Here is a 27,613-nt window from a genome sequence, read left to right as displayed (position 1 = left end):
AAATATACAGAAGTAAAATAAGATGAAAAGCCCAACATCTATTCTTTTCGAGAAAATGATTCTCGCGTAGAGTAGATGTGCTCGAATCGTACTATATTTGTACACGTATACAATAAACATCGACGATTTCATTTTGCTATACTGGAACGATTTCTATAGTCAGGATACAGTAATTTTCCAACGTCAAATAATCTTTAGAGAAGGAGCTAACGTGTCAGGGAAATCGCGTGCTACTAAGGGGCACCGAAGCGTGCGAACACAGTGGAAGAACAGTGAACGAACTTCCTATATCCTGAATCTTTGGCATTCTGCACGCCATAAGTTTTCTCACTCGATGGATTCCTTTGCGATCATGCATCATCTTTCCAGGATTAGAGAGGCCCCAATCAGAAATATTCACGTACAACTGACAACAACTGCGGTAGAGTTGGGAACCATACTGTTTTGGAAGTGATAAAACAATGTTCAGTGGAACATTGATTATTACAATGAGGAGAACCTTGGCCGTTGCATGATAAGGGGGATGATCGTTATGAAATAAGTAAGGGGGTGATTGATGAGAGTAGGTGTGCCGAGTACAGCTGTTAATACTTTACTCGTTGCGTTGATTCGTTGCTTCGATTAATGTAGGTTCGATTATTAAACGACTACCTCGATCGCTGCATGATGTCTACCACAAGTAGAAAGGATGATATTCGCTAAAAAAATTTGTGAAGCGGTTGGTAATATTAGTGGAGATATAATCTTAAGGCTGCTCATTCGTTGAATGACGAATCATTGATGATAATTAGTGATTCTTCCAACAGGTTATTGCGATAGTTAACAATTACGACGATCAATTATTGTAATAAACAACATCTTCGACGATTGGTTATTTTCATCATTGGTGATTGAGCTAATTACTAATCCTAATTGGTGATGATTACAATGATTAACGACTGACAATAGATTAACTACTTATCAGAATTAGTAACGAATACTTGAAAGTTCAAGTTTACTTTCGAAATGGTCAGAATTAATTTCTACGCCCGATACAATAAATCTGATTTATTTATTTCTGAAGATGACCGCAACTTCTGGATTGAAAACGTTGAATTGCTTCCGTCGACTGGTCAGTTTGTAGTTGTTTGCACCGCAGATATTCGAAGCATTCGCGTCGCGAGGAAAAAGCAGCGGTTCTATAGGCATAGTTAGAGGCAAGTGCGCAAACTTTCTCCAGGGACAAGCCTCCATCTACGTAGGCGTGCGCGGATACCGCGTAACGATTTCAGACTTATCGCGTGGCCACACGAAAATCGTCCAAGCGGTTGCTAGGTTTACATGGTTATACAAGTTCGGACATTGCACGAGTGTCTCACTAGGTCGAGGTTCTTCCTTCGTGTTTCTATGATCACCTGTACCGACTTGGCATGTCTAGTGTTCGACTTAGTCTTCTGAGAATTTCCAAGACCACGTCGATCATGTGTAATTCATTTAACGTAGAGCATTTGAACGACTGCGCAGAATTTGTTTATATTCTAGAAGGGTGTGACTAGCTTTGGAAAGTTTAGAACGGATATAAGTATTGTTTTGTCTAATCCTATTACTGATTTAATAGGATAGCTTGTTGTTTAGGACACATAAATAGAAGAAATTGCGAAGAACTGCAGAACAGTTGGTTTAAATCAATCTATTGTACAGTTTCTGAATCAAAACAAGCAAATACTCGGAAAGTAGATCTTCCAATCTTCCATTCTTCCATAATTGTTATTTAATTCATTTTAAGTTAATTCCTCCAATGTAAATGAACCTTTAAATCGTATACTGCATCAACGCTGGGTATATCCGTTATGAACTGGAAAAGACACAGCGTGCCTTTAATATTTTGCTGTACGTGGAAAACGACTACTTGCCTAGCGTGGGTAGCTTAAATTGCTGAAACGTGAGAGAAATGCCGAGTTCGTGAGCAAGGACAACGGAAAGGAACAGTAATATGGCGATGAAACAAACTTGTTTAAGTACACACCGTCGTGGGTGCTGCTGTTTGAGTTTCTACGTAATGGCTTGTCGCAGACAGCAGACGCGAACCTGTAATGCCTCCGTTCTGTACACTGTCGCGCCTTTGAAGCCCAATTTGGGCAGCATGATTTCTTGCATGCTAGCGAAGAAACTAGAAACTCTCCCTTGCATATTCATAAGAAGAGAAGAAACCATCCAGTCGTCAAGAAATTGCTCCAACTTTAAAATTCGAACGAATCAGACCTCAGAGAAAAGCTCCTTTTTAAAAATCCTGGATATTACATAAGTTATTTATACAAGTTAAATATAAATACAAAAATGACTTGTAAACGTAGAATTAATTTCTACACTTAATATATATTCCAATAATTCATTTCGTCCTATGCTCACCTTAGACAACAAAAGAATTCATTCCTCGACAATATTACTTCCGAATAATAAACCAAGTTTCACGGTCCACTGATATCTCCTGTTTTTCCCTCAATGTCTCAACTACTGGTCCCTTTACCTTGAAATGATTGCAAAGGAAACCCGATTGGAGAATCTTCGCGTCTAACTTCAAAGAAAATTTCCTCGGCTCCGATTGTATCAGAAAGAAAGCGATGAAAAACAACGTCTGGATATGATGAGCAACACGCTGAAAAGAAAATTTTCCAGCACCGAAGGTCGACCTGTGCAGGAGTAAACGTGATATCTCGATGATCTCTTGAACTAGAAAGTAATCAAACGGTCCAGGAGAGAAAAATTCAAGCGCACGAAGTCCGCCAGCCGCGCACGATGCACGGTTTGCAATTATTCGTGTAGGAAATGTCAAAGTTGGAAGACTCCTTTCGAGAAACCAGTTTGGCGTCTTTTCACTGCATCTTTTTTGCACTCGGGATTTTTTCTGGAGCCGAGAAAACGATTTACGTTGCTCCGAACAGAGCCAATTAGATGTTCGACTTACTTTTTACGATGAGGAAAAGTGTCGAGAGAAAATATTTGTATCGTTGTGACATAACAGCTGAGGTCGACGACCTAATTACTATGGCCTTCACAAGGTCACGCGAAGGTCATAGTAGTTAGGTCATCGAATTCGTCCTGACCTCAACTATCGTGTACTACCGACGAAATATGTTATACACTGGTATTATTCTAAGAGAAACATAAAATCAGTTTCGTATTTATTTATTAAGACAGATTATGATCGACAGGTGGAAAAGCTCTGACATCCTAAACAATTTATTCGGAGAATCTGACTTATAGAAAACGGCGCGCCAGGAACTATAACAATATTCCATTTCGTTCTGTAAATTATCCTAACTTTGTAAAGTGAACAGGAAGTTCTGGAATGATGGAAAAAGAAAAAATGACATAGAGTGTCTGGGAAAGAAGGTCTATTGTCGAAATCCATTAACTGGTGAAATTTACGCGATCATAAAATCGAATTCGCCCAGCTGCAGACGTGCTTTCCTTCTTTCTGGCTTTCTTTTTTCCAAGTGTATCCATCACACAGTGGCGTACTCGGAAGATAACTCTAAGAGAAGTTCGGGTAATGAAATCATTGAAAAAGTGTTCGATCTTACCTACACTTTTACACTTTACCTATCTTTATTTCTGACAAACACTTCCTCTGCAGAGACTGAAATATCGCTACGGATACTCGACAGAACTGAACCATTCAATCTTACTTCGGCCATAGTATTTCTCGAGTGCGTTTAAGTCGTCTCAGAGTAGAAAGTGAATGCTTGCTCGCTGCAGTTGTTACTGGTAAAGTAATTGATATCTATAAAAGCGTAGGTACCTCGGGAAAAGCATTTTTATTATGTAATAAAAATGTTTCGCGTCAGTGGCTCACAAGGCATCAATTCCAACCCCCTTCCCTTTCCCATGGCTACGAAATGTAATTATTCCAACGGTCGAGATTTGTTGAATTTTTATTCGAGTCTAATTCATAAAGTGTTTGATGAAAAAGCGAGGGAAAAGGGAAGCTTCTGATCCCTGCAACTTCCCCGTGAGTACGCCACTGCAGACAAGTTGCGGTTTCAATGGTTTACCGCTAACGTTACACATTTGTTGATGCCGGTCTTGCCGCAAGGTGTATTCTCATTACACAACATGGCGACAACATTCTGCACGGTCTAGGGTCCAACAAATAACAATGGACCTTCTTGTTGTATAATATTGAGATTTTCTTCAGCAAGAAATAAGTCTGGGTACTGACTGATTGTTTGTTGAATCGATTGATAAGAGCAATAATTAGTCACCTTATGACCATTAATCAATAACCATAAATTATATTTGCAAAATTCTACAGAGTCTAGGGTCTACGAATTTCTTTAGACGACCATTTACTTAGATGTGAAACGTGTTTGTCGAATTTTTATAGGCGATAATCGAGAAGAATACATAAGTAAAAATAGTTAGTTGAAATAAGTAAGAACTCTATTTGACTCCAACTGGCAATTTGTATTTTATCGACTCGAGAATCAACTGTGCCAGGGTAAGTAACGGGTCCATAGAATATGATAAACTAGATTTTTGAAGGATAGAGACCTAATCATGAACAAGTTTCTTCTTATTTTATCCGTACCGGATTCCGTAACCTGCTTACCTTCTATGAATGTATTCCGTACGACAAATATAACCAAACATATGCGTATCGAACTATCTGAATATCATTATGCAAACCCTGTAGAATTTTCCTTGCGCGTAAATTATAGAGTAATCGGCTGTGTACTCCTTACGAGACTACTTATGCACTACTTATGGGGCTCTTTCGTAGACAGTTTTTACATTAACTCAGTCCTGGGTTACGATCAACTTTTACCTGTCGGTACCGTACTCCTAAAATGGGAAAATAAAAATGTTCGGTGGTAGTATAGAAAATGCATCAAGGCTACGAAAGTGGTACTTATTTTTCAACTCCATTAGAAACGAAAGGAAGAGAAATAGAAATTCTTTTTAGCCATTTCTGAACGACCTGATTAGGTCCATTTCTTGAGAAAAAGTGGAACATTTGATGAATTTCGTAAGCTCTGCACCTAGGACATCAAGAATAGGAAGTTTATACAGTTTCCAACGATAGTTAGTGTCGTGGACCTTAGCCCAAGTAATTTGAATTAGATCTAGCTTAATTCTAGCTTGAATTAAATCTGGGTCGCGCCCATTTCTCGACAAAGAATGAAATGTTTAACGAATGTTCTACTACATCTAGGGCATCAAGAATAGGAAGTTTGTAGTTTCCAAAGGCAAGATGTCACAGTTATTGACCGGATCCTTTCCCTATCCACTTTCCTCGTAAAAAAACACTCGAGCTTCGATACTCGAGAGCTTAAAATCGTTACGTCAGGATACTTGCAACGCTAGAGCATAAATTTTCAAAGACAGTTGGAATACAACGTAGCAATTACCGGTGAAACCGACAAATTGCTAGCTCGACCCATTTTCACCGTTTACAAAAATGTTCTTCTCCGCTTCCAGCGTAGATAAAAAGAACGGTTTACCGTCGCTCGTAAACAACACGAACATTCCTCGGGCAGGAAAAGTTTTCGTCGCGGACTCGTCGGCTCGGAGGTTGACACGCTTCATTCGAACCAGAAGGCTGATTTTCGCAAACGCGTGTGCTCGAGCCGCGACGAACCGATTATTTTCGCTTTTGCGAATTTCTAGCTGGCCGTAACGCGAATTAATTCGAACAGCGTGCCTCGTACGGCTACCGTGACTAATTATATAGGAAGTGCGGGTACACGATAGCGGAAATGGCGCGTTTCTATGTATCCGCACGTCCGTTGTTCTTAATCTTTTGCGTACGGTCGTCTTCGCGGTAACACACTTCGGTACGAAACGCGATTCGAATGAAAGTACGCGGGACTAATGATGTTATTAATGCTAATCTAACGGTTTTTTGTATCAATTTTCTTCTCGGTAAATTTACCCATTGTGCGAAGTCAGATTTCTGAGTGAAATAGAATTCGCGAGTTATAATGACATTAACTTCAACGAATCGTTGTTCATCTATTACGAATATAAGATGTACATGTAAGATGTGGAAATGGAGCATTCTCAAGAAAACGATCACGATGGATACAACAACGCTTTGGATTTTATTATAGAGTTAGTCAGCTTTGTGTAATAATATCTTATCCTTCCAAAACCCAGTCGCTGATATTCAACTGTTATTTACCCTGGCATAAATGCAGAGCCAGGAAATTCGTCAAACATTCTATTTTGCGAAGAAATAGACGTAACGCAGGTCGTCAGAAATGCTTGAAAAGAATTTCTGTTTCTCTTGGTCGTTTCTGCACTGAAGCCTGAATGTAAAATGTACATCACTTTTTTTTTTAACCATGTAGCATTCCCCAATCCATCCGTAAAACAGTTTCTTTTTCGCATTTCAAGATTACAGCATCCACTGCTGAATGTAAACGAGTTATTAATCATTAGTACATACATAAAGTCAGTTCCATGAGTATTCCGAATTAAATAATAGATTCGATATGCCCAAAGAAATATTTCGTTATAGATATGAATAAACTGTATATTGCTTTTCTTCGAATCGAAACGAAACCGATTGGGTTGATTGTAAACTGATTCAACTAATCTAACAACCAGGATGTTTCCGCCGAACAAATAATTAACAATGTTAAGCGGCTGGAAGTAATTGAAATTCCTAGATGGTGTAATTTCTCGCATCGCATTGTGCACGAGTCGGAGATCGCTAGATCGTAATCAGGGAAAGCGAGTGTACTGCGTAAGTACAATAGGAATTGCCTGTTCTGGTCCGGTTCAAGTAAACAGTTTGTAAATTAATTCAAATGCCAGATAAAATAACATTGTTACAATCAGAACACTCCATCAGCTGTTTTATATCTTCTTTTTTTTTCCTTTTTTGTGAATCCTGCTAGTAAGTTTACAATTGCTAAAATGAATCGTGTCGATCGTCATCAACGGTGATTATACAGGGTGTTTCGTTAACTCTCTGACCGTGAGACCAAAGTGTTACTCTAGAACCCAATGCAGGAGGCGTAAGCCTTACCTGTTACTTGGCGAGTGGAAGGGGCCCATTCCTGTTAAATCCTAGAACTACCGCACTGCGCGTATGTACCTACAATGATTGCTGATTAAGCGGACGTGAAATTCTTGGGAAAGTTCTTAAACGAGCTAAGGTTAGACGTGGCTATCCCCCACGCTCCTCTCTTCCTGTCTATCGCTCTCACCCTGTCTCTCTTCCTGTCTCCGTTTGTCGCGGTTGATTACGCTAATAAACGTATTGGAATGTGACAGACTGTTATTAGTGTGTCACCTCGGTGCTCGTGAACTTGACAGATGACAAACACGGGCTTATTACAACCCACCGCTTAGGTATGTAAAGGCAGTATGTAAAGGAGACTAATGTTTACAAACGTTGGACGCTATCAGTAGCGAATGCAGACTTACACGAACCTGAAGTTAATCACTTGGAAAAGAGCCTCTTTCTACACTGAAATGTTTCGCGAAACATAAATGGTCCGTTTTTGTTAAAAAATAGCGCCAACCGTGTTATATTATGTTTCGCTGCTTAATTTCTAACTCAATTTCTATTAATAGTAGTATTTCTATTAATAGTATCACTTCTTTTGAACCATTTCTCTTCTTTTCTTTGGCAATTGTTTTCACGTAAATAATAGGTTTGCTAATTTTAGAATTAATTATGGTTTACGAGAATTGTGGAACTTAATACTGGGTCCCAGAATTAAACGGCGCCATTGTATCAATTAATTACACAGTCAAACATGTTTCTGTGCGGTCTGTTTTCATGCGGTATATGAAAATAACATAATATTATGCATTTTAATTCAATGAACGCGAGCATGTAAATGCGATGGATTATTAATAAAGGAAGGAGAACGAAGCTACGATCGCGTTCGTTGAAACGCATCCATTGGATTACGGATAGTGTATTGCTTGACATTAACTACGTACCGAGCTTCGAAGTGCGTGCATACGCGTCTTTCGACCATTAAGAGAGGATTAATTTTTAAGTGAGAGTAAAGGTAAATTTTATTATTTTTTCTATTTAGATATAGTTTATTCCCAAGTGAGACTTTTGTTATGCGGTCCCTCTCCACGGCATACAAAAATATTTTCTTTAATATTGTACGAAAAATGATTTGTTATTTATGAAGTTTCTAAATATTTCTTTATTTTTTTATTTTTTTTTTTGTTTTTTTTTGTTTTGTTACGCGGTCCATATCTACCGCACGAAAACGGGTTTGACTGTATTCACATAGTAGAGGTTAGACAATACATGTAGAGGACGCATAGACAATAACGACATATAGAGAATAATAAGAGGCAATTCGTGTAGAAAGGGGAGTGCATAGAAGTCGTAAAACTCTGTAAGGTAAAAGAGAAAGGGTAAACAAAAGTGAGTCGAGAGATTGGTGGAACAGTTAAAGGCAGGAGTATAATAATGAAAGTGCGAGATGTGAGATTGAAGAGATAAATGCGTCGACGCTAATGAAAAGAAAAAAAGGTACCGATATAAGACGCGTACCCGTTTCAACGGTTACGTCATTAGATTGTCTCTATCACTAGCAACAGCACTTCGATCCATTGCATTCTAGACGCTAAACAAGTTCACCTTGAATTACTAAATGCTCTAAAAAGAGCGTCATTCCACTCCACGGTACTAATCAGTTTTCCAATTAGCGCCGTATACCTAATTCGTTAGATAATATTTTTGTCGCGAAGAAACCAAAATTTAAATTTCGCCCCTCAAGAGGTCAAACCTTTGCACTCGGCAGTTTCGTTACAGACAGCTAACAATTTGGACGACTAAACCCTTCTTCTACCATAATCGAAAATACCTTCTTCTACCATAATCGTGGAAATAAAATATCCCGATACTACTTCAAAATGCACCAGTTTACCATTTCCTATATTTTCGAATTAGTCCTCGTACATTTTCTTGCGATTCCAGTTACTATGAATTCATAAATACCTACAGTCTAGTAATAAGCGTGTTCAAATTAATAATCAGTGGTTCAAGTCTCTATGAAACAGCCCGATCCATTATTTAAAATACAAATACAATCTTTTTCAGTTGAACTGTGGTACTCGATAGTGAAAGAACTTTCGATTCCATTGTATCACATCTAAGTTGTTCACGTTCAATGAAAAATATTCTCCTAACAGTTACTACGGAATAGCGAGCAACCACGATGAACAGTAGGATAATTTACATAGTCCGAAGACACGCGTCAACTGAATAGACAATATGTCGAGTGTACGCAATCCCAAAGACTTTCTTGTAACTACTGTAATGTATTCGTCACTCTGTTCGGTAACGACGAGGGTAATATCCCTAGCAGAGTTTGCTAAACTTAGGGCGTCCTTCGAACATCCGAGTGTAAAAGAGTTGAACTTCGTCGTTTTCCATCTCGAATGTCTTGACTTCTTCGTCTCGCGTTCCCGTAAAAGTTATCGTACGCAAATCGATGACGATTGAGAGCTACTGACACGCTTACGCATGTATATGCAGACATGAGAAGAGGTACACGATTGTGGCCTAGATTTGACGTCCTTCCCTCCGGCAATGCTGTACCACTTCCTGCACACGCCTCTCTCTTCCTCCAAACTGACGCGGATCTTTTTTCTTTCAGCTTCCTTTCCCTTCGCCGGCTTTCCTCTTTCTTGTTTTCATCGGCTGGGAATGTGTCAGCGCGGGAAGAAAGTCGTCTAAACGGAACCGCGGGGAAAGTAGACGCGACGTAGGGTCGATACGTATTTTTATTGCTTTTACACGAGACGGAGGATCTTCCTGTTGATGATCGATGGCTTAAGTTCGTGACCTTACGTCTAGAATAGTCCCGGACATAGGATCGTCGTACACTCGTAAATCGTAATTATGGTTCTCGTCTCGACGTGAAATCCTCGCGGCGTTCACGAATTTCTGTTCATCTTTCACCTCGTGAGGGATATCGACACGTACGTGAACGCAATACCTGTTTGAATTAAACAGGATGGTCCAAGAAAGTGTAACAAACTTGTGACTTCGTTATCAGAACATTCGGAGAAAAATGTCAAGGGAAAAGATGAATGGTTCGAAGTGTACTGTACTTCTAGGACCATATATTTTTGTAAGTGCAATGATGCATGTGCGATCGATAGTTGCATTATTTTTTTTTAATGAGAATGCAAATACGTAAAACAGTGTTAGAGTAAAGTGGTAAAAAATGATTACTTCGTGAGATATTTCAAACGATTGTTTGTAGCGAAGAAGATGCTTGTTACATATACTTGGCCTACCCTGTATATACATAATATACTCCCCAGAAACCCTGAGACCTAACCGATCCAAAAAGATAATTAAAAGGATTATTCTAATGAGCCACGAGAACTTGTCTAGCCTCAAAACTGACTGCCTGGGTTAGGTAATGTTCACATAACAGGTGTTTACATAATTAAAGACCTAATGATTCATGTAACGTGACGTGAAATGTATGAATTTGACCTAAATATTGGACGGAATCGTTACGTTTTTTTTTTCCCACAATTATTATTGTTCATATGGCTGTAACTCGCTGCGTGCCCCAATAATTTTCTGATTCGCTGTACGTAGTGTATTTTGGATTAAGACTCCTCGGTTGAAAAACACGATCTGTTAGCATCGAATTTGCGAATCACTGGGACAATACACGGTCGACGACGCAGGAATGCTGGCGCCATAGTTACACTCTCGCTTTCGAAATAATAATTATTTAATACCTGAAGCCATGGTGAAATGCGAGTGGTACCGGTTTTCGGGCATCTCGACCCATCCCGCGTGTTTACCAGCACACAAGCTTTCCTTATCTTTCTTTCACTTTGGCGATTACCCTTTTCGGCTGTTGTCAAGCGTTTTCGAAAAGTACAGCGAGGGACAAAGCGATCATATTTTTCTTGTCGCGTGTAATTTTGCTTCTACTAACAAAACTTTCTACGAGCTAATTCGGAAAGCAAAGTATTCGGATAAGAGAACTTTTACACGATTATTCTTAAATTGAATTCGTTTGGAATAATTTGCAATTATCGAAGAATGTTGAGATATCAAATATGAAATCCGTACATTTTCAATGACTCTTACCTACGCTTTATCAGAACTTCATTCTGATTTCTTTACCGAATCACGACGCGTTGGAAATATAAAATTTGAAAGCATATTTAAGAAAAAATCCTAAATAATTAATTTCGATTTAACGTCTTGCAATGCATGTTTTTCAAAGTATGTATCAACATTCGTAATGGCCACTCGTGCGATTTCTCGTGTGCCAAAGCCCAGACGCAAAGTACCAGTCACGAGGTTTCTCATTTTTAAATAATAGGAGGGAATGTGGTCGGGCAAGCAATTCATTATTCATTGGGTCCATACAACGTGCAGCTCCTTTATAAACATCTGCAACTTGCTGCTTGCTCGACCACATTCTATCTTTCATCTAAAAATTTAGGCAGGTACGAAACATCTTTGACTTGTCGTTTGAAAATGAATACGCTGAAAATAAGATGCAACTATCGGTCTATTACGAGGAGGAGTTGTTTTTGCTCAAGGATTTTATGTCTGTAATAATACGTATTGCAATGTTCATTTGATGTTACTTTCAAGTAGAATTGTAAAAAGCGATATATCACTTTTTATTTTGTAGAGTTGATCGATTTGATAAGAGAATGACTCGAATATCTTTTACTATGCAGAGACGAGAAATCGGCTGGCGAGTCCGACCACTTTTGACACAATCTCTTACATTACGGACTGAAACTACTGAAAGATAGAGCATCAGGAAGGAGATTATACGATATGTAATCAGATCTGCTTAGCCAACTTCTCATCTACTCTGAATGACACACTGTAGAATCTACAGTTCTTGTTTCTCGTTTTATTTATTTATTCTAGCGCGCTGTGGTGTGACACAATTACAACAATTTCTTCACTTCTGCATTTGTTTTTTAACACTTTGTTAATCCATTATTCAGATAACATTTGATACTCCCGTAATTATATAAATCATGAAATATTATATAAATATTAATGAAGAAACAATTCTAATAGGTAAAGTAAATATTGAACAATATTAAATTTGTCAAAATAAAAAATATCTACAGTACCTACAGTAAGGAAGGTAACCCTGATTCCCTTACTTTGCTGTAGGATGAGGAGAAAGAAGCAAGGAGTCACCGAGGGCGAAGGAGCATCCATCCTGCTACTCGTCGCATTGGCTCCTGTTATCTGCTCCGCTGGAATCCTGGACCCTTGGCAGTGGGCGCGTAGCGATCGAATCGAGGTCAACATTCCTTGGTTGCCATGTAATTATTTTCTCGAACCACTATCTCCCAATTAACAATTAACAATACAGTATTTTCATTCATTCGCGTATTTATAAAGAAAAAACACTATGCAATCACTAATCTTCCAAGTATTTGCCACTACATCTGTCGCCAGTCGTTAATCATCACAATCATCGTTACCATCAATTACGAGAATCATAAATCATCACAATTATCATAATCGTCAATCGACAGAATCATCAGTCATCACAATCGTCTACCGTTAGATTTATGAGTCGCCTCAATCATAAATTGTACAAGTCGTGGATCTCGTGGTCTGGCAGTGAACATGTCAAATCCTAGTTCAATGACAAAGTAATCAAGAAAATACTATACATCGATTTTACGCTGTTACAACACTATCGGCATCTATGATACACACAAAAACGAAAAATTTCTTATTTCAAGCGGTCCGTACGTTTCGTTACAAAAATACAATTATCACCATTGGCATCCTTTCTTCCTTCTTCTTCGCTTTATTCTGCTGTTGAACAGGTGAACATTTTTATTTAAAAATCAAACATTACTTTCAATTTAAGGTCAATTTAACACTTCATCTACCGAGAATCTATTTATACGTTTTTTGACACCAGAGTCTACTTACTAAAATTTATCAATTTAGTTGTTGGTTGTCTACCTGCGATGCTCGATTTCTCTCATTGCTCGAGGATTCTGATATACCTTGCAACAGCATATAGAAATTTTAATGTCAGCCTAGATTAAAATAGATTAATACAAAAAGTTCTTTTCCGTGGTATAGACCCTTTCTAAATCGGGCGGTAGTTGAAGTGTCACCTTGATAAAAATCGATTCTTAGGCGAAGATAGCTCTGCCTGGATGAACCTCCTTTATTACGTAACTTTACCATAATTGTCTCTATGATTACGATTGTTGATTAACTTGTTACATTTTACACTTGAGTATGTTTTCATTGTCAGTCGAGAACGAGACACGTTGCTACGACGAGCTAGGCTGTTTGAACATAACCAGGAGCTGGTACCATCTCATCCACAGACCACTCAACGTATTCCCTCTACCGCGAGAGGTTATCAATACAAGATTTATCTTGTACACGAAAGAAAATCCTCTAGAAGTAAGTATGCTTAAACGTAAGGTGTTTAGGTATTAACTATTAATTACAACCATTCGATACTTCTAAATCCCGTCTTCATGATCGACGTTTCTTCTACTCGAGTCCAAAGTTTATATCCTCGGCGTATTATCGTCGTTTAGTAAAGTTGACGCGAATGAGACCATTCTTAACATGTTAACTGCCAGACTAATACTCGCGAACATTTCTGCCAGGTTGAAATATCATTTTGAGACAGTCGGAAGTTATACGTATAATGTAACATTTACGGTAGTACTTGTTTTTGTAATCTCGCCAAATTCACGAACCATACCTGGAAGCTTAATTTAACTTTAATGAGCTGAAATAACGAAAAAAACAAAAGGATGAGTATTTAGAATTTATTATCATTTATAGTTCAGATTTCAATGTTGATTTCTTTAACCATCAAGTTTACGATCCACTGTGAAGAAGAAATTTTGTGATAGTTGATATCAATGTATCGATATCAGTAATCAACAAATGATTTATTACTTTTCAGTTGTTTCGTTTCTGTTTCAGGGTCAGGTGCTAATAGCCTCTAAAGATAAGTCTATCAAACGATCCTACTTCAATCCAAAAAGAAAAACAAAATTCATCATACACGGTTTTATAGATACTCCGCTTAGTAATTGGGTGAAGGTAAGCTCGAAATCAACGATTTATTAACAATAGTCTTGTAAGCGTTTAACCCTGCACTGTTGCGATAACTGTTAAATTTAAACCTAAACTCGAAAGTTTTTTCACAGAATGAGCAGCTCATGAGTTGAGATACAAATTTTCGGAGTTCTTTTTGCAAGCAATATCTTATTTGATCGCTATTTTAAAGAGAACGTTAATTGAATTTTTATTAACCGTAGGAGATGAGGAACGAATTACTGAAGCACGATGATTACAATGTTATCATCGTCGACTGGGCTGGAGGTAGCCTGCCACTGTACACCCAGGCAACTGCTAACACTAGACTTGTTGGCCTTGAAATAGCCAATCTCATCAAACATTTACAGGTAAATTGTATTTTAATTATTTTTTAAACTATCTCAGAAGAAGCTATTACTTCACTTTACTTTCAGATGGACTTTCAGATCGTTCAAGTTCATTTTAAAACAGTACTACTGCCCATGTAACATTCGGCATTTCATGCATGTTGATTTTTTCTCCATGACATGAAAATAATGTCCCGTACATAACACGAACGTATCTTCCATGTACATGACTTAGTAATGTAGTAAATTTGTAATAAAAGTAAATTTGTATTGCGAATCGCAGTGAATTGTAGTTTTCTACAGAGTTTAAGTCGATAGTACTGTAATGCCAATTTTTGCGTGCTCCGCGTGCTTAGCGTCTTAAGCGTGACAAACGCAACACTGCATAAAATTCAAAAATAAAATAAAAAAATCAAGGATACATTTAATCGACCCTATTCAATATTTAATATAGAAACACGGTAAATAAAGACGTTTACGCGTTGTCATTGAGTTGAGCAGCAAATTAGACGGAGTAAATTTTCTTCCTAAAAAGCAATTGAAAAAAAAAAAAAAGCAATGAAAGTAATTGTCCTTCTGTGAAATACAGACAAATTATAGACTGGATCCGAACGATGTACATCTAATCGGACATAGTTTGGGAGCGCACACAGCTGGTTACGCGGGTGAAAAATTAAGTGGAAATATTGGTCGCATCACCGGATTGGATCCTGCAGAGCCCTATTTTCAAGGAATGCCTAGTCATCTGAGGCTCGATTACACGGATGCAAAACTGGTTGATGTCATCCACACCGATGGTAAAAGCATCTTTTTCTTAGGTAAGAGAAACCTTTATAGACAGTAAAATCGCCAATGTTACAATAACAAACATTCATAAAAATTTAACGATTTACCAACCAGTAGCCTATTAATCGTTTTTTTTTTTTTTTTTTGCTATGGCAAGCAATACCATCCTTATCTATTACTAGTACGATAGCATTGTACGCTCCTATCATTATATAAATTACGATACGTATAAATATTGATCTAAAAAAGATTGCAATAAATAAAATAAATATTGTATAATACTGATGTTGTGCAAATGAAGAGCGTTATTAAATTCAATTATATGACCAAACGCCACTGACTGGTAAAGTGTTAAGAAAGAACATGTTTCGATTACTTTCATTACGAAAATTCAATAACCATCCACGAACTTGCAAAGATAAAGCTCTGAGAATCTATGAAATCATTAAATTCACATCGCATATTTATATTAACTTAGTATACAATAAGGACTTCCAGGATACGGGATGAGCCAGCCGTGCGGTCACCTAGATTTCTACCCCAACAACGGCAAAGAGCAGCCAGGCTGTACAGATCTGAGCGAAACAACTCCTTCGCTGCCTTTGACACTGATAAGAGAGGGTCTAGAAGAGGCGTCGAGGGTGTTGGTGGCTTGCAATCACGTGCGTGCCATAAAACTCTTCATCGAGAGCATCAACTCGAGGTGCCACTACGTAGCCCACGAATGCTCCAGTTACGCCAGCTTTCTGAGGGGCGAATGTTTCTCTTGCAAGAGCAACAACAGCCTCAGCTGCGGTATCATGGGATATCACGCTGACAGCAGTCCTGCGCTAGTTAGGAGGCAATCAATGGGCCAGGATGTTCTGTCGTTGCTGGGCTCGAAATTTTTTTTCACCACTGGCAAGGATGACCCTTACTGCAGTGAGTACTATCAATATATCTTTATCATTTTTTGTTTAATTCCGCTATGAAAATTTCCAACTTTTTGTGGGTCCTTTGTTTCTGGCTTTATTCTCAAATAAACTCTATCGTGTTTGCTATCGTGTTTTATTTATGCGAAATCGTATAACTTGACTTTGCGACTTCCAATATACCAGTCTTGCGTTTATTCATTCTTTACATTTATTTAGTTCCTGCTTTGCATTACTTTGCGTTTGTTTATCCACTGGCCCTCCCTGTAGCTCGGGTACCTCGGGATCGCTAAGCTCCGTACTTGTAGCTACAATCAAACATAGCTACAACCCCCGAGGGTTCAACTCGGTAGAGAACTACGATTTATTTTTAACCGAAATATAAATTTACTTGTTTCTATCGCTACGCAAAAAAAGAACGTTATCGTTCAAAATTGATTTAACGTGAGAGCCAGGAAATTAACGTGCGAGATAATTTATTCAAATTTGTTTATTTGTCCGCAAAAAATACTCTATCGTAATAATTACATCCGGTCGTACGATACACAGCATAAGAGAAATTGGGCAGAAACGTGATTTTTCATTTTTAAACTATCGAACGTTGAAAATTTGGTTTAGAACCACTTTCGACCCGCGGAAAATATAGTATTTTATGTGGCTCTGTAAGGAAAAAGATTGTACACCACTGATCTATATACGGTAAATATTAAGCACGCAAAACGAACATTAGAAAGTATAAAAGTTTCTCTAATAGTCTCATACAGTCGAAGAAGAAAGTGAAGTCGTCATATATTTACACAAGAGTTACATCAGAAGTTTAGTGAACGTCTCCTAAAAGTATAGAGACACAAAACAGGTTGAAATACTATTTGTCGCCGTCATGTCGGTCGTTAGAGTTCCTTTTAAATATTTTCAAAGGTTCGTTAAATATTTCGTGAACCGTTCGGGTATAGACTTTTCTCGCAATTATTTAATATCATAAATTGCGACCGGCTGCTTTCACCCTACTATCGTGGCGAGGAAAATTGCCGTGTGTCAAGAAGCTAATTTAACTCTGTCCTACGTATGTATCGATTAGAAACTTGCAGTAACAATTTCACTGATAAACCAATGTAATCAACAAGTCCACTACTTTTTAAACTATTGCCCTTAACAAACTTCTTACGACCAACATAAAATCATTTTTATACAAGTTCTCCATTTTTTGTACGAATGATGAAGTGATTTCACTGATAGAAATATCTATTTTTATACATCTTTGAGACTTTCAAAAAAATAGAGACTTAGAAATTGACAATACGAATATATCTTCGATAAGAATTCGTTTGAAACAAAATTCAAACCGTTTAGAAATATTCGCTAGTACTAGTCTGTCCTTCAACGTGTTCATCTACCAATATTACTATTAATTACTTTTATTCTAATTTCTTGGCATCTTAATCATTCTTTGTTAATTCTTCTCTATTTCAGGAAGGCATTATAGAATTACTATAAACCTCGCACGTCCACCGACTGCAGAAAGCTGGGTTCAAGGTTTCATGAAAGTCACTCTTCGAGCTGAAAATGGTATAATGCGTGACGTCGATCTCACTCCCAGGTAGCATTCTTTTTCTCGCCTGATTTTATACTTTTAATCAATTGAACGACTCCATTTAAATTTATTCGAGTAAAAATGATTTTCGTTCCTTCGTGAATGCAAAAGTAGACCTTTTAGGTTTTCAGACACTTTGGCTATCAGACTCGAGCAAAATTTCAGCTTTTGTAACAAGCAAATTTTCTAAACCTATTCACAATGCACAACATAAAATACGAGTTACGTTTAAAATTATTCATATGCTAAGCAACGCAGTTCCCACTTAAAACCAAGCATCCCCGCTTGCAAAGTGATTGTGACCACTCTCCGGTAGGGAGAGATATTTAAAAAAAAAAAAAAAAAAAAACAAACAAATAAACTGTACACGTTCTTTCATCTGTAACTTGTAGTGGTTACATGAAATTGGAACATGGATCGACAGTGCGAATGGTGGTCGCCCATCCAGCGGGGGCAACAGGAGATATTGGGAAAATTAGGCGAGTTGAGCTTTCATGGACATACGACATGGACGTGCTGCAACCGCGATCATTATGCTTTTTCTGGTGCAATGATCGACTTTACGTGAATAGCGTCACCGTTGATGTCATGGAGCTTCCTGGTAGAGGGTAAGTTTCTTTCTTTACAAAACTATAAAGCCGTTCTGTAAGTTACGTAATTCTAGAAGGTGAAAAATTACCGTGATCACATTTACCTACTCTATTTCCGTATATACAGAAAAAGAGAAGCAGACTTCACCAGTAAACTTTGCTCAGCGAGCAGACAAGAGTATGCAGAAATTGCTAGTGGATCCACAGCATCGTTCATTGATAACTGCTGACATATCACTTTGAATCTACTAGAAAGTGATTTCGATTATTGGCTTAAGGTACTTAATACTGTTCCTGTAGAAAATACGATAATTGAACATTTGTAGCACGAACAATGAAAATTGTATGACCTATCAAGATAAATTCGTGTTGAAGTAATCTTATTGTATACTTCGCAACACTTTAATTTTGAACATATTTGCTACACTACGAAACGTAAAACAGTGTCTATGTGTATTTAGAAAAATGTATTTTCGATAAGAGTTAATTCGAAACAATATTTATATTTATACTTATATGTGTAAGGGGAGTTATCACAAATTTCTAAAACAAAATTAAAAAACTTATACACGATAGTACGTTCTTCGAATGGAAAACATTTACGTAATTATTTTTAAATGCCACAGAAAACTTTCTACACAAAAATCAAAGAGACAAGAAGTACTATATCCACAGTAAATCCGTTTGTAGAATTGTCGAGTGGTCACTGTTTCGAAAGAATGTTCAGACGGTTTTCCAAAAAAGCAATGTTAGCTTATAAGAGGAGGCTATGATCAAAACAAACGCATTTTGAACAGTAACAGGCTTAATGCAGGGGTCGATGAGTATAAACAAAGTGTAAAAAGTAAGCTTTCACTTGTGCCCAGTATTGTCTCGATTCGTTGATATTGAAATTTTTCATTTTCAATATTGATGTTTTGTATCGATGTTTTTTTCTTTTATAAAAATAGTTGGCCAGATATGGCGAATACTCTACAGATTATTTATCCTCATTGTACTCTACATCATGACATTGGTACCGCTTAGAAATCGTAGCCTTCCCTTATTAGATCAACGAAGGCATGCGTAATGTGTGATCTGCGGCAGTATTAATATGATCGATTACTTTGTACATCTTGTATATAAAATTGGGTATGTGTAATTAATGTAAGATAATGCTAGAGTATTATGTAAAAGCAAGTATTCTGCGAGTGAATATCATCGGTTTCTGGAAAAAATTGTACCAATTTTTATATGATATTTACATAGAAACAGTGTTTGTTGCAGCATAACAGCGACAACCTTTTGTGATATTTTCTTTGTATAATTTAAATACTATATTTAATACATAATTAACTGGTAACGTCGATTAGAATTGTACAAACCAGAAGTAAGACAGCGGCTGTAAGCAAATACGAAATACTTTGTGTACTGCATATTGTTAATACATCTCAAGTATTAGAAATAATCTTTATACATACATCTCAAATATGAAATATAGATTTGTTATGCCATAATAGAATGACAGCATTGTAATTGAAAACTAGAATTTCTGACGGCATACGTTCTTATATAAAAAAAAAAGTATGACCATCTTTTTTGTAGTAATAATTGTTCAGAAACTGCAGGAAAAGAAACACACTTGTACAGCTTGCTAATCTTTTGCAATTTTACTCCTCGATAAACATTGTACACGTCGATTCATCGCTGATACAAAAAGATCATCGTGGAGTGCAGCTATACACGATAACACATGATTTTTATTTTACATGAGATTCAACAATAATCGAGTAAAAAAGCCGTTCGTGTTTGGTCAACGCGGTAACAAGGGTTGGTAAAATACAGGATGTTCAGAAATTGCGAGACAACTCTTTAGGATCCAGATTTGCTGATTTTAGTACATTTTTTTGTCGAACCTAGTTCGACATAGAACCACAACGAGTTAATAGAAATCGAAAAATCCTCCACCGTTTTGTAAGCTGAGACGTCGTTTTTGGGATACAAGTAGTTAAAATTAAAAGATCTCTAATTCCTAAATTTGAATTGCTTGCATTGTAAAAACAAAACCTCGGACAACAAAGTGGTAAAGTACTTTTGTTCCGTCACGAAGAACATAAACGAACCAACGAACTTTCCACGTTTTATGTTCTTCGCGACGGAACAACCTTTCGATTTCTACTTGTACCGTAATTTTAAGACACCCTGTTTGTAATATGATATATAGAGATACACATAATATAATCTAATAGTCTCTATTTGTATAACGTATAATTTGCATATATAAATAATAAATAGAAAATGAGGAGCGAGTCTGGTGATTAGCTTGATAAGACTTTAGCACTAAATTACCATTACGAACATTCATAAGACTATGGGGCTGGTGATAATAACCAAACAAGGTAATATCGAGAAGATAATTGAGAACAGTGAAATAACTAACAATACTTGTGAATATACAACTGATTCATTTGGCATAGTAGTCAAGAGCGTTCTTTATTCTAGCGTAGTAGAATAGGTCAGTGAAGATCATCGACCCAAGCAGTTCCTAATGACTCGATTAGAGTACGAACAAAAGCCATTTCTTTGCGTGCATTTTCCAAAATCACGCGGGGATCTTGAGAGGTACACCGCAATATATTTGGTGCCATCACCATTGCTAAATTGTTTGCGTCCATTTTAGTACGAACAACCACTTCAGGTCTCGCGAATATCTAGAAACAAACATGACACCGGGGAGCGTCAATTATTATCAACCATGAAGAGGTCGTAAAAGCCTCAAATATTTTATTCAGGTAATATAAGTAACTGAGAAAATATTCACCTGTAGAAACCGTATTAGGTGGCACAGAACTCGACGATTCAAATCAGGTAGTCGGTCTACAAGCGCGGCAACATTAGCTGCAGAAACTTCAGCGTCATCGTGTCTCATCGATACGCACTCCGTGTAAAAGGAATCAGGTATCAGAGGTTCGTAGAGCTCTCGAACCCATAATTTCAATAAAGAAGCAGGCGCGTGTGCATCCTGAGAAGCTGCCAAAATTGTACCATCCTCGAACCTGTCCAAGCATGCTTTCAAAGCGCTCACTTCATCCGCATCCGCGGATACTCTGAAAATACCCTCGGTTAGGATACCGCCTCGCGCCAACACTTGGCGCGTTAATGTAGTTTGTATCCATGGTAACTCTCGGTTTGGGAATCTGTCTCTTTGCAAAGCCATCACCTCTGAAAGCGTTGCACCGAACATGGATGCCCGAAAAATTTGAATCTATGGTAAACAAAACAACGGAATTAATATCTATTTCATGAGAAAAAAAATGTGTAACAAGGGAACATACTCTTGCTTGATCAATGTCTTCTATGGTAGCTTTGCGGGGTTGTCGTTTGCCGTGTGCTCCAATTCGTTGTAGGCGTCGGCAGGCGACGGTTGCGTAATGACTAACTTGTACATGAATTGGCCACTTGGCCACTTCCGGGAATTGAAAATTGGGATCACGGTGTCTGTTCATGTACCCCTCGAGGTAAGGCTCAAATGTCGCACTAGGTGGCACGAAAGCCAAACACACAGCCATCAATTCCCAACCTCGGCGTAAACTTTCCTTCCGTGGATTCTCTGTAGTTTGTCTACAGATCTGGACATACAATTCATCCCGCAACGGTGGCTTTGAGAATGCAGTATTTACAATGTCCATGGCTACGGTGTCTAATGTCATTCCCATGTTAGCTTTCCGATCACCCATGTACACTTGTACCAATCTAAACAAATTGCAAGCTTCTCGCTTGAGCAATTTCTCACCATCCACAACTACAAGCATAGGTTGTGGTATAGGGTCTTTCGACCAGCTGAGAATGTCTCGAACGCTGAACTTTTTCCGAAACAATAATCTCAGTCCCTTCGGTCTACCACAATTCAAATTAAGATTGTCTTGTGCGTATTTCTCTATATCACCGCCGCCTGCGCTGTCGTTTCGCCTTGCTTCGTCGATGTCGGTGTTATCAACGATACCAATGGTAGGAACAGAACTTATAGTAGATACTGGAAGTGTTGCTTGTCTCGTAGTCGTCACACTATCACGCGCCTCTGTATGCGAAGCGATATTTGGCGGCGACGGAGGTCGTACTTGCGGCCTTGTGAGCGTATCAGCAGTGTTATAATAAGTCGCTAAGCCTGCCGCATCGTAATTACCCAAATCTACGATAATGATTAAAAATATAATACAAGTCATAATAAATACAAATACAAGCCATTTTCTGCGCGAACAACATCAATTAACCTGCATAGTGATCTTCAAGGTACTCTTGGCTAGAAGAGTCACCTTGGTTGCTCGCTGCCTCGTCATCTGCGAACTGATCGTCAGAATCGTAATCGCCTCTTCCGCCAATTCCTTCACCTCTCCCACCTTCTTCGTCTAAGGAATCATCACCTTCTTCTACAAACAAAGGATCTCCGAACTTGTAACAACCTAAAAAATTTAATAATTTATTAATAACGTAAGATACCACAAAATTCTATTTTAACCTTATCAGACTCAAGAAGAATATATTATCTATACAGGAGAAAATCACAATACTTCAAATATTGTATTTCAAACAAAGCCAACATTGCCAGTATCTCCTTGTTGTGATTGAACCCTGAAAAAGCTTGCTGCAATGTTGGCGACATGTCGGACATATCTTACCCGAAGAAGTCTTTACACCCGGAAGTCTCAGTTAATGAAGAACCGAGCTGTAAAAGTCTGAAATAAGTAAATTGAAAGATGATTACATACCTGAGAGTTCTGCTTGTTGGAGAATATATTGCTGAAGTGGCAACAAGTGATCTGGGTCGGATAACAGATTTCCATAAAACGGAGACGGAGGCGGACTCGGATTACCATTACTTTTCTTCTTTTTGCCGTCGTCCCCTTCCGTAAGTCCTTCTGTTTCTTCGCCTACGGCACTATTACTGCTACTGTTACTACTATTGCTACTGCTAGTGTTACTGCTAAGTCTTTGTCTGGGTTGCTCGTGACTTTGACTTATTAAATAACGCTCGTGCATGGAGTCATCGTCTCTATCTCTCCTTCTTGATTGTTGTTGATGTAGTTGCTGCAGCTTTTGTTGCTGCTTTTGTTGTTGTACAAAACTGTAACTGCGAGCTAACGGTTGCAACCCACCTTAACAAAATTTATATATATTTCTGTGATAAAATATAAAAAGATTTATGCTTAATGTACGATTTATAGACTTACAGTCCAACGAATTATTACATGCTGTATTTCTTCTATACTCTTTTTCTCTATCACGTTCACGCTCTCTCTCTCTTTCTACAACCTCAAGGCTTCTTTGTTTCGATGCATTACTTAGGATACCTGTACCCCTTATGAGGCTTTTAGACGGTTCGTTCCTCTCCACTAATATCCCACCATACATGTCTCTAACGTTTGCTTCCGAAAGAGACACCGAGCATCCATGATGCCTTCTTCCTATACTACCAGTATTATCTTGCTTATTCATATTACGCGGATGCATGGAACTTGGATAAAAGGCTGATGAGTTCGTTTTGTCCAAACTATTTACTCTCTCTCTATGATGAATCTCCCTTTCCCTATGATAACGGTTACTACTTTCCACCAGGGAGCCATATTTCTCACCCTGCGATTTATAACTATGACTCAATTGAACTTCTGGCGGACGGTACGGAGGCATTTCCTGCCTGAATATTCTAGATTCCATCAACGAATCACGATATGGCGAAGTGCTTGGTTCAGGACCATAAGAACCTCTACTACTTTCTCTACCTGCAATATTACAAATACGAATAACGTTGTTTTATTTTTTTTTTTTGTTCCATTATATAGTCGAATAAAAATAGTGTGCAACTTAAAGAATTACGAAATTTAACTCACATTCTTACCATTTTTATTCTTCTCCAATTCTAAATTCCCTGCCCTGCCCTCGCGTTGCGAATCGATGAATGTCTTCTTCTTAAAAAGAGGAGTACTCGTCGAAAGTGATAAACCTAACGGCGGTGGTTCACCTAACGGAACCGACTTCTGATTCTTTACACTTTCCAAGGTTCCGCTTTTATGTCCTCTGGCTTCCAAAGTACCACTGTGTTGTCTGGGGGAAGATTGTGCTTGATTTGTTGGCGTTTGAGGAGCAGGGCGATGATGATGACGGTGTGGAGAATCCAATAATCGATACCCAGTCGATTCCAAAGACGTTCGACTGTGAGAAACAGAACTGTCGCTGGAACGTCCGGAGTCCTGGGAATGATTATGTTGACGGCGTGCAGTGGGTACTTCATGATGCCTATGATGCCTGTTGTTATGGTGATGATGGTGATGATGATGTCGTCTTGAAGATGGCGATGGTGAAGGAGGAGACGTTTGAATATCTACACCGACACCAGTTGTACGTGTTTTATTTACACTACCGCTTTGCTATAAGGAAGAATACACTGTAATATTTATTTCCTATTACACAATATTTCTAGAGTAGTAAACTTACTAATGAAGAAGACAAATTAGAACTTTCCTGATGACTAAACCGCGTTGATCGACTAACAGAAGGCGTTTGCGTCTGTGTTGACACAGATTCTTTCTTTCTTGGCTCAGTTGATTTTTGAATATTGATTCCACTGCTGCTCGCTGGCTCTGTGTTCTGTTTTAATGTCTACCATACATTTTGAATAAGCTTTTACATAACAAGATACAATCATCTTTTTTGTATTAATTTGTAATAATAGTATAAGTGTAATATTAATAAAAAAAAAATGAGTAGAATATTATCTATCAATTAAAATTTTACGAATATTAAGTATCGAAATACTTTTGTCATGATTATTAGAAATAAAAATTTATGCTATTTTTATAGATAAAGAATATGATTTGCACTAGAAATTAAATAAAAAAGTATAACTTTTGTGAACATAATCCCTAATTAATTAACAAATATTGTTACTGTATCTCTGCAATGTAAATAACTAATGTAATCTTAAAAGACTTTCAGACTTGTTGTACAGTATAATGAAAGCAGAGTTTTTTCTCTTCTCTACAAACGTCTATTTATAGCTGAAAGGAGAGCAGACAGCATGCACACTTATATCTCCAACACTCTACAGAGTGCCTACATTAATATATCATGGTAGAAAAATACTTATAAATCATTATGCACACACATGTGCCAACAGAATGTATATCTTTAATAAGTCAAATGCTATGACAATATGTAAGATATACAATGTTAACAGATTTTGTATCATTATCCAAAATTCAACATATTCTTATGACACACCCTTCCAAATAAGATATTTGTTATCAAAGGTGAATCACTTACCTGAAGCTTTGCTAAAGGTATGATGTCACAATCACTTGGACGGTGCCACACGGTTTGTTGGGAAGTTGCATTATAATAATAAAAGCGTGAGGTATTCTGATCAAATAATTCCCACCACTGATTGTTATCTGTTTTTTTCCTGTAATTAAAAGCACAGCAGTGAACTGTACACCGAAATATGTAGAATCAGATAAATTATTTAATGTAAATAAGAGAATTCATTTTGAATGTTACAAAATTCAGGCCACACAAAACATTTAAATTCAAAGCACACATCAAAATAGAAATCTTGTCCATTATAAATGCTTCCTAACTTATAAAAGGAAATCCTTATATGAGAATAACTTTCACTTAGTTAATTAGATCAGAAAGACAACCTGATTCTAAACAATTAATTGTTCTCCTTGTTGGAAATGTTAATTTTATATTATTAACATCTGTAAGTGATTTAAACTGGATCATAAATACATGTTCTATGTGAAATAGTGTAGAATCTATACTTTCACAAATTTTTGAAATACTATTGAAGATATTATGGTAACTTTTGTTATTGCTATATAAATTATTCATATTATATGAGACAAATTTTCATATAACACATTTCCTATAACACAATAATTTGTCTATTGTATTGATTTTTACATGAGAAAATATTTATATCTTACACTGGTACACCAAGTGGAGGATCCCATACGCACTCTCCGGTTGTAAGATTGGCATACATATGCTCTCTGGTGCGAGGGTCTATAATTTCCACCCATTCCATTCTACTGTAATTATACAAAATTTGTTAATGTTTTATTTTGTAATTATATGTTTCAATTTTGCTTAAGAATTTTATTAAAGTATACATTTTAATTACTCTTCAATATTTCAAACAAAATAGTTTTGCACAATCGCGAACCACTGGATTGCTTTAATTAAAAGTTTATTTAAAAAATCTTTTCATTTTCAATATATTGAAAAATCATGATATTTAAAACTGATAAAGTGTCTTATATATATATACCCAATCGTTAAAGTATGTAGGGTGAATACGTGATCAATTTGTTACTCCTTTTTATTACTATAATTAAAAATTCTAAAAATAGTACAACAAAATGAAAAACACGTAGATAGTTGGAATACATTTACTGCATAGTTTAAATTCGCGTTATACGGCGTTTATAATCGTGTTAGACGGCGTATGAATTTTATTTTTTTAAATTAAGAAATAAAAATAACAAGACTGCACTGGAAGTTATAAATAATTAATCAATAGCATTCTGCCGAATCTGCAGCAAAACGCAGCACACGCTAAAGGTGCTTTATTAAATCTCTTGTCTTAAAAGATAACTATAAAATGAAAAAAATCGAAACTGTAGCAAGGTGAAAAATCGAAACGTCGAAAAGAAATATATGAAATCGAATAAAGTTTTGTCATAATAAAAGGGTGTTCACCCCCACCCCCCATATAACCATAAATTGATAGGAATGTTAGCCGCAATACGAGCAACTGTCTGATGTCATGCTATCCCTTTAATTGACTGAAATAGGCAGCAGAAATACATTCTTACACACATAGTTGTACACAGAAAGCAAAAAAAAAAAATGAAAGTAGTGACAGAGATAGAGAGAAGGCAGGAACACACGGGTTCGATAATTCACATAAGGTGCAAATGGAAAAAAATCGCGGAAAACAAGACCCACCCAGTCAGTATAGCGACATTAAAGTGCACGAGATAACACAATTGTGTTTGAGAAATAAGTCGAGGCTCTTTCCCAAGAAAACTGGGACGGGTCACTGGGAAAAAAATTCACTATCGATCTACGAAACATAGCCACTCTGTATGTACCCTGTCGTATTTCCATTTTCCTAAAAGCAGAAAATTTCTTTCTCACCCGTCGGATGCCATCGCGGAGAATTAATCCCGAGCTCGAGAGGCACAAAACACGGGACGTCACTTCGAAAACACTTTGTGACACTTCACAAGCACCACGGTGACACTTCGGATGTCGCAACGTCCCATTTCCATGAGCACGAG

The 27,613-nt window shown here is 37.4% G+C and overlaps 2 protein-coding genes across 3 annotated transcripts in view; one reads left to right on the top strand and one right to left on the bottom strand.

The window, feature by feature from the left end:
• The window catches only part of LOC128889841 (pancreatic triacylglycerol lipase-like), a 25,698-nt gene extending 5,116 nt beyond the window's left edge, over positions 1–20,582 (top strand). The window contains exons 2-10 of one of the 2 annotated variants that reach the window (XM_054147859.1): positions 12,146–12,300; positions 13,260–13,414; positions 13,952–14,071; positions 14,290–14,436; positions 15,005–15,233; positions 15,691–16,122; positions 17,583–17,709; positions 18,096–18,311; positions 18,421–20,582. In XM_054147859.1, the coding sequence (XP_054003834.1) occupies positions 12,146–12,300; positions 13,260–13,414; positions 13,952–14,071; positions 14,290–14,436; positions 15,005–15,233; positions 15,691–16,122; positions 17,583–17,709; positions 18,096–18,311; positions 18,421–18,523 (1,684 nt within the window). In that variant the 3' untranslated portion in view covers positions 18,524–20,582. The remainder of the gene's footprint in view (positions 1–12,145; positions 12,301–13,259; positions 13,415–13,951; positions 14,072–14,289; positions 14,437–15,004; positions 15,234–15,690; positions 16,123–17,582; positions 17,710–18,095; positions 18,312–18,420) is intronic. The other variant, XM_054147860.1, reaches the window with a different exon arrangement.
• Positions 19,220–27,613, bottom strand: LOC128889835 (rho GTPase-activating protein 39). Its single transcript, XM_054147844.1, has 11 exons — positions 27,471–27,613; positions 26,255–26,359; positions 25,590–25,728; positions 24,762–24,926; positions 24,166–24,694; positions 23,501–24,049; positions 23,039–23,425; positions 22,544–22,732; positions 21,608–22,461; positions 21,094–21,537; positions 19,220–20,983 (listed from the first exon to the last, which is right to left on the bottom strand). The coding sequence occupies exons 1-11, from the start codon at positions 27,482–27,484 to the stop codon at positions 20,789–20,791; spliced, it is 3,570 nt and encodes a 1,189-aa protein (XP_054003819.1). The 5' UTR covers positions 27,485–27,613; the 3' UTR covers positions 19,220–20,788.

The sequence above is a fragment of the Hylaeus anthracinus genome, unplaced genomic scaffold, assembly GCF_026225885.1.
Source record: "Hylaeus anthracinus isolate JK02 unplaced genomic scaffold, UHH_iyHylAnth1.0_haploid 11997, whole genome shotgun sequence".
Taxonomy (NCBI): Eukaryota; Metazoa; Arthropoda; class Insecta; order Hymenoptera; family Colletidae; genus Hylaeus; species Hylaeus anthracinus.
This window is presented reverse-complemented; position numbering and strand designations above follow the sequence as displayed.

What these genes read in the sequence shown, in the direction of transcription:
- LOC128889835 (XM_054147844.1), bottom strand. An exon ending in CCTCCACTTGGTGTACCAGT is followed by an intron (nt 25,729 to 26,254) that starts GTAAGATATAAA and finishes TTTTAATTACAG; the next exon opens with GAAAAAAACAGATAACAATC. An exon ending in CTAATTTGTCTTCTTCATTA is followed by an intron (nt 24,695 to 24,761) that starts GTAAGTTTACTA and finishes TCTTCCTTATAG; the next exon opens with CAAAGCGGTAGTGTAAATAA.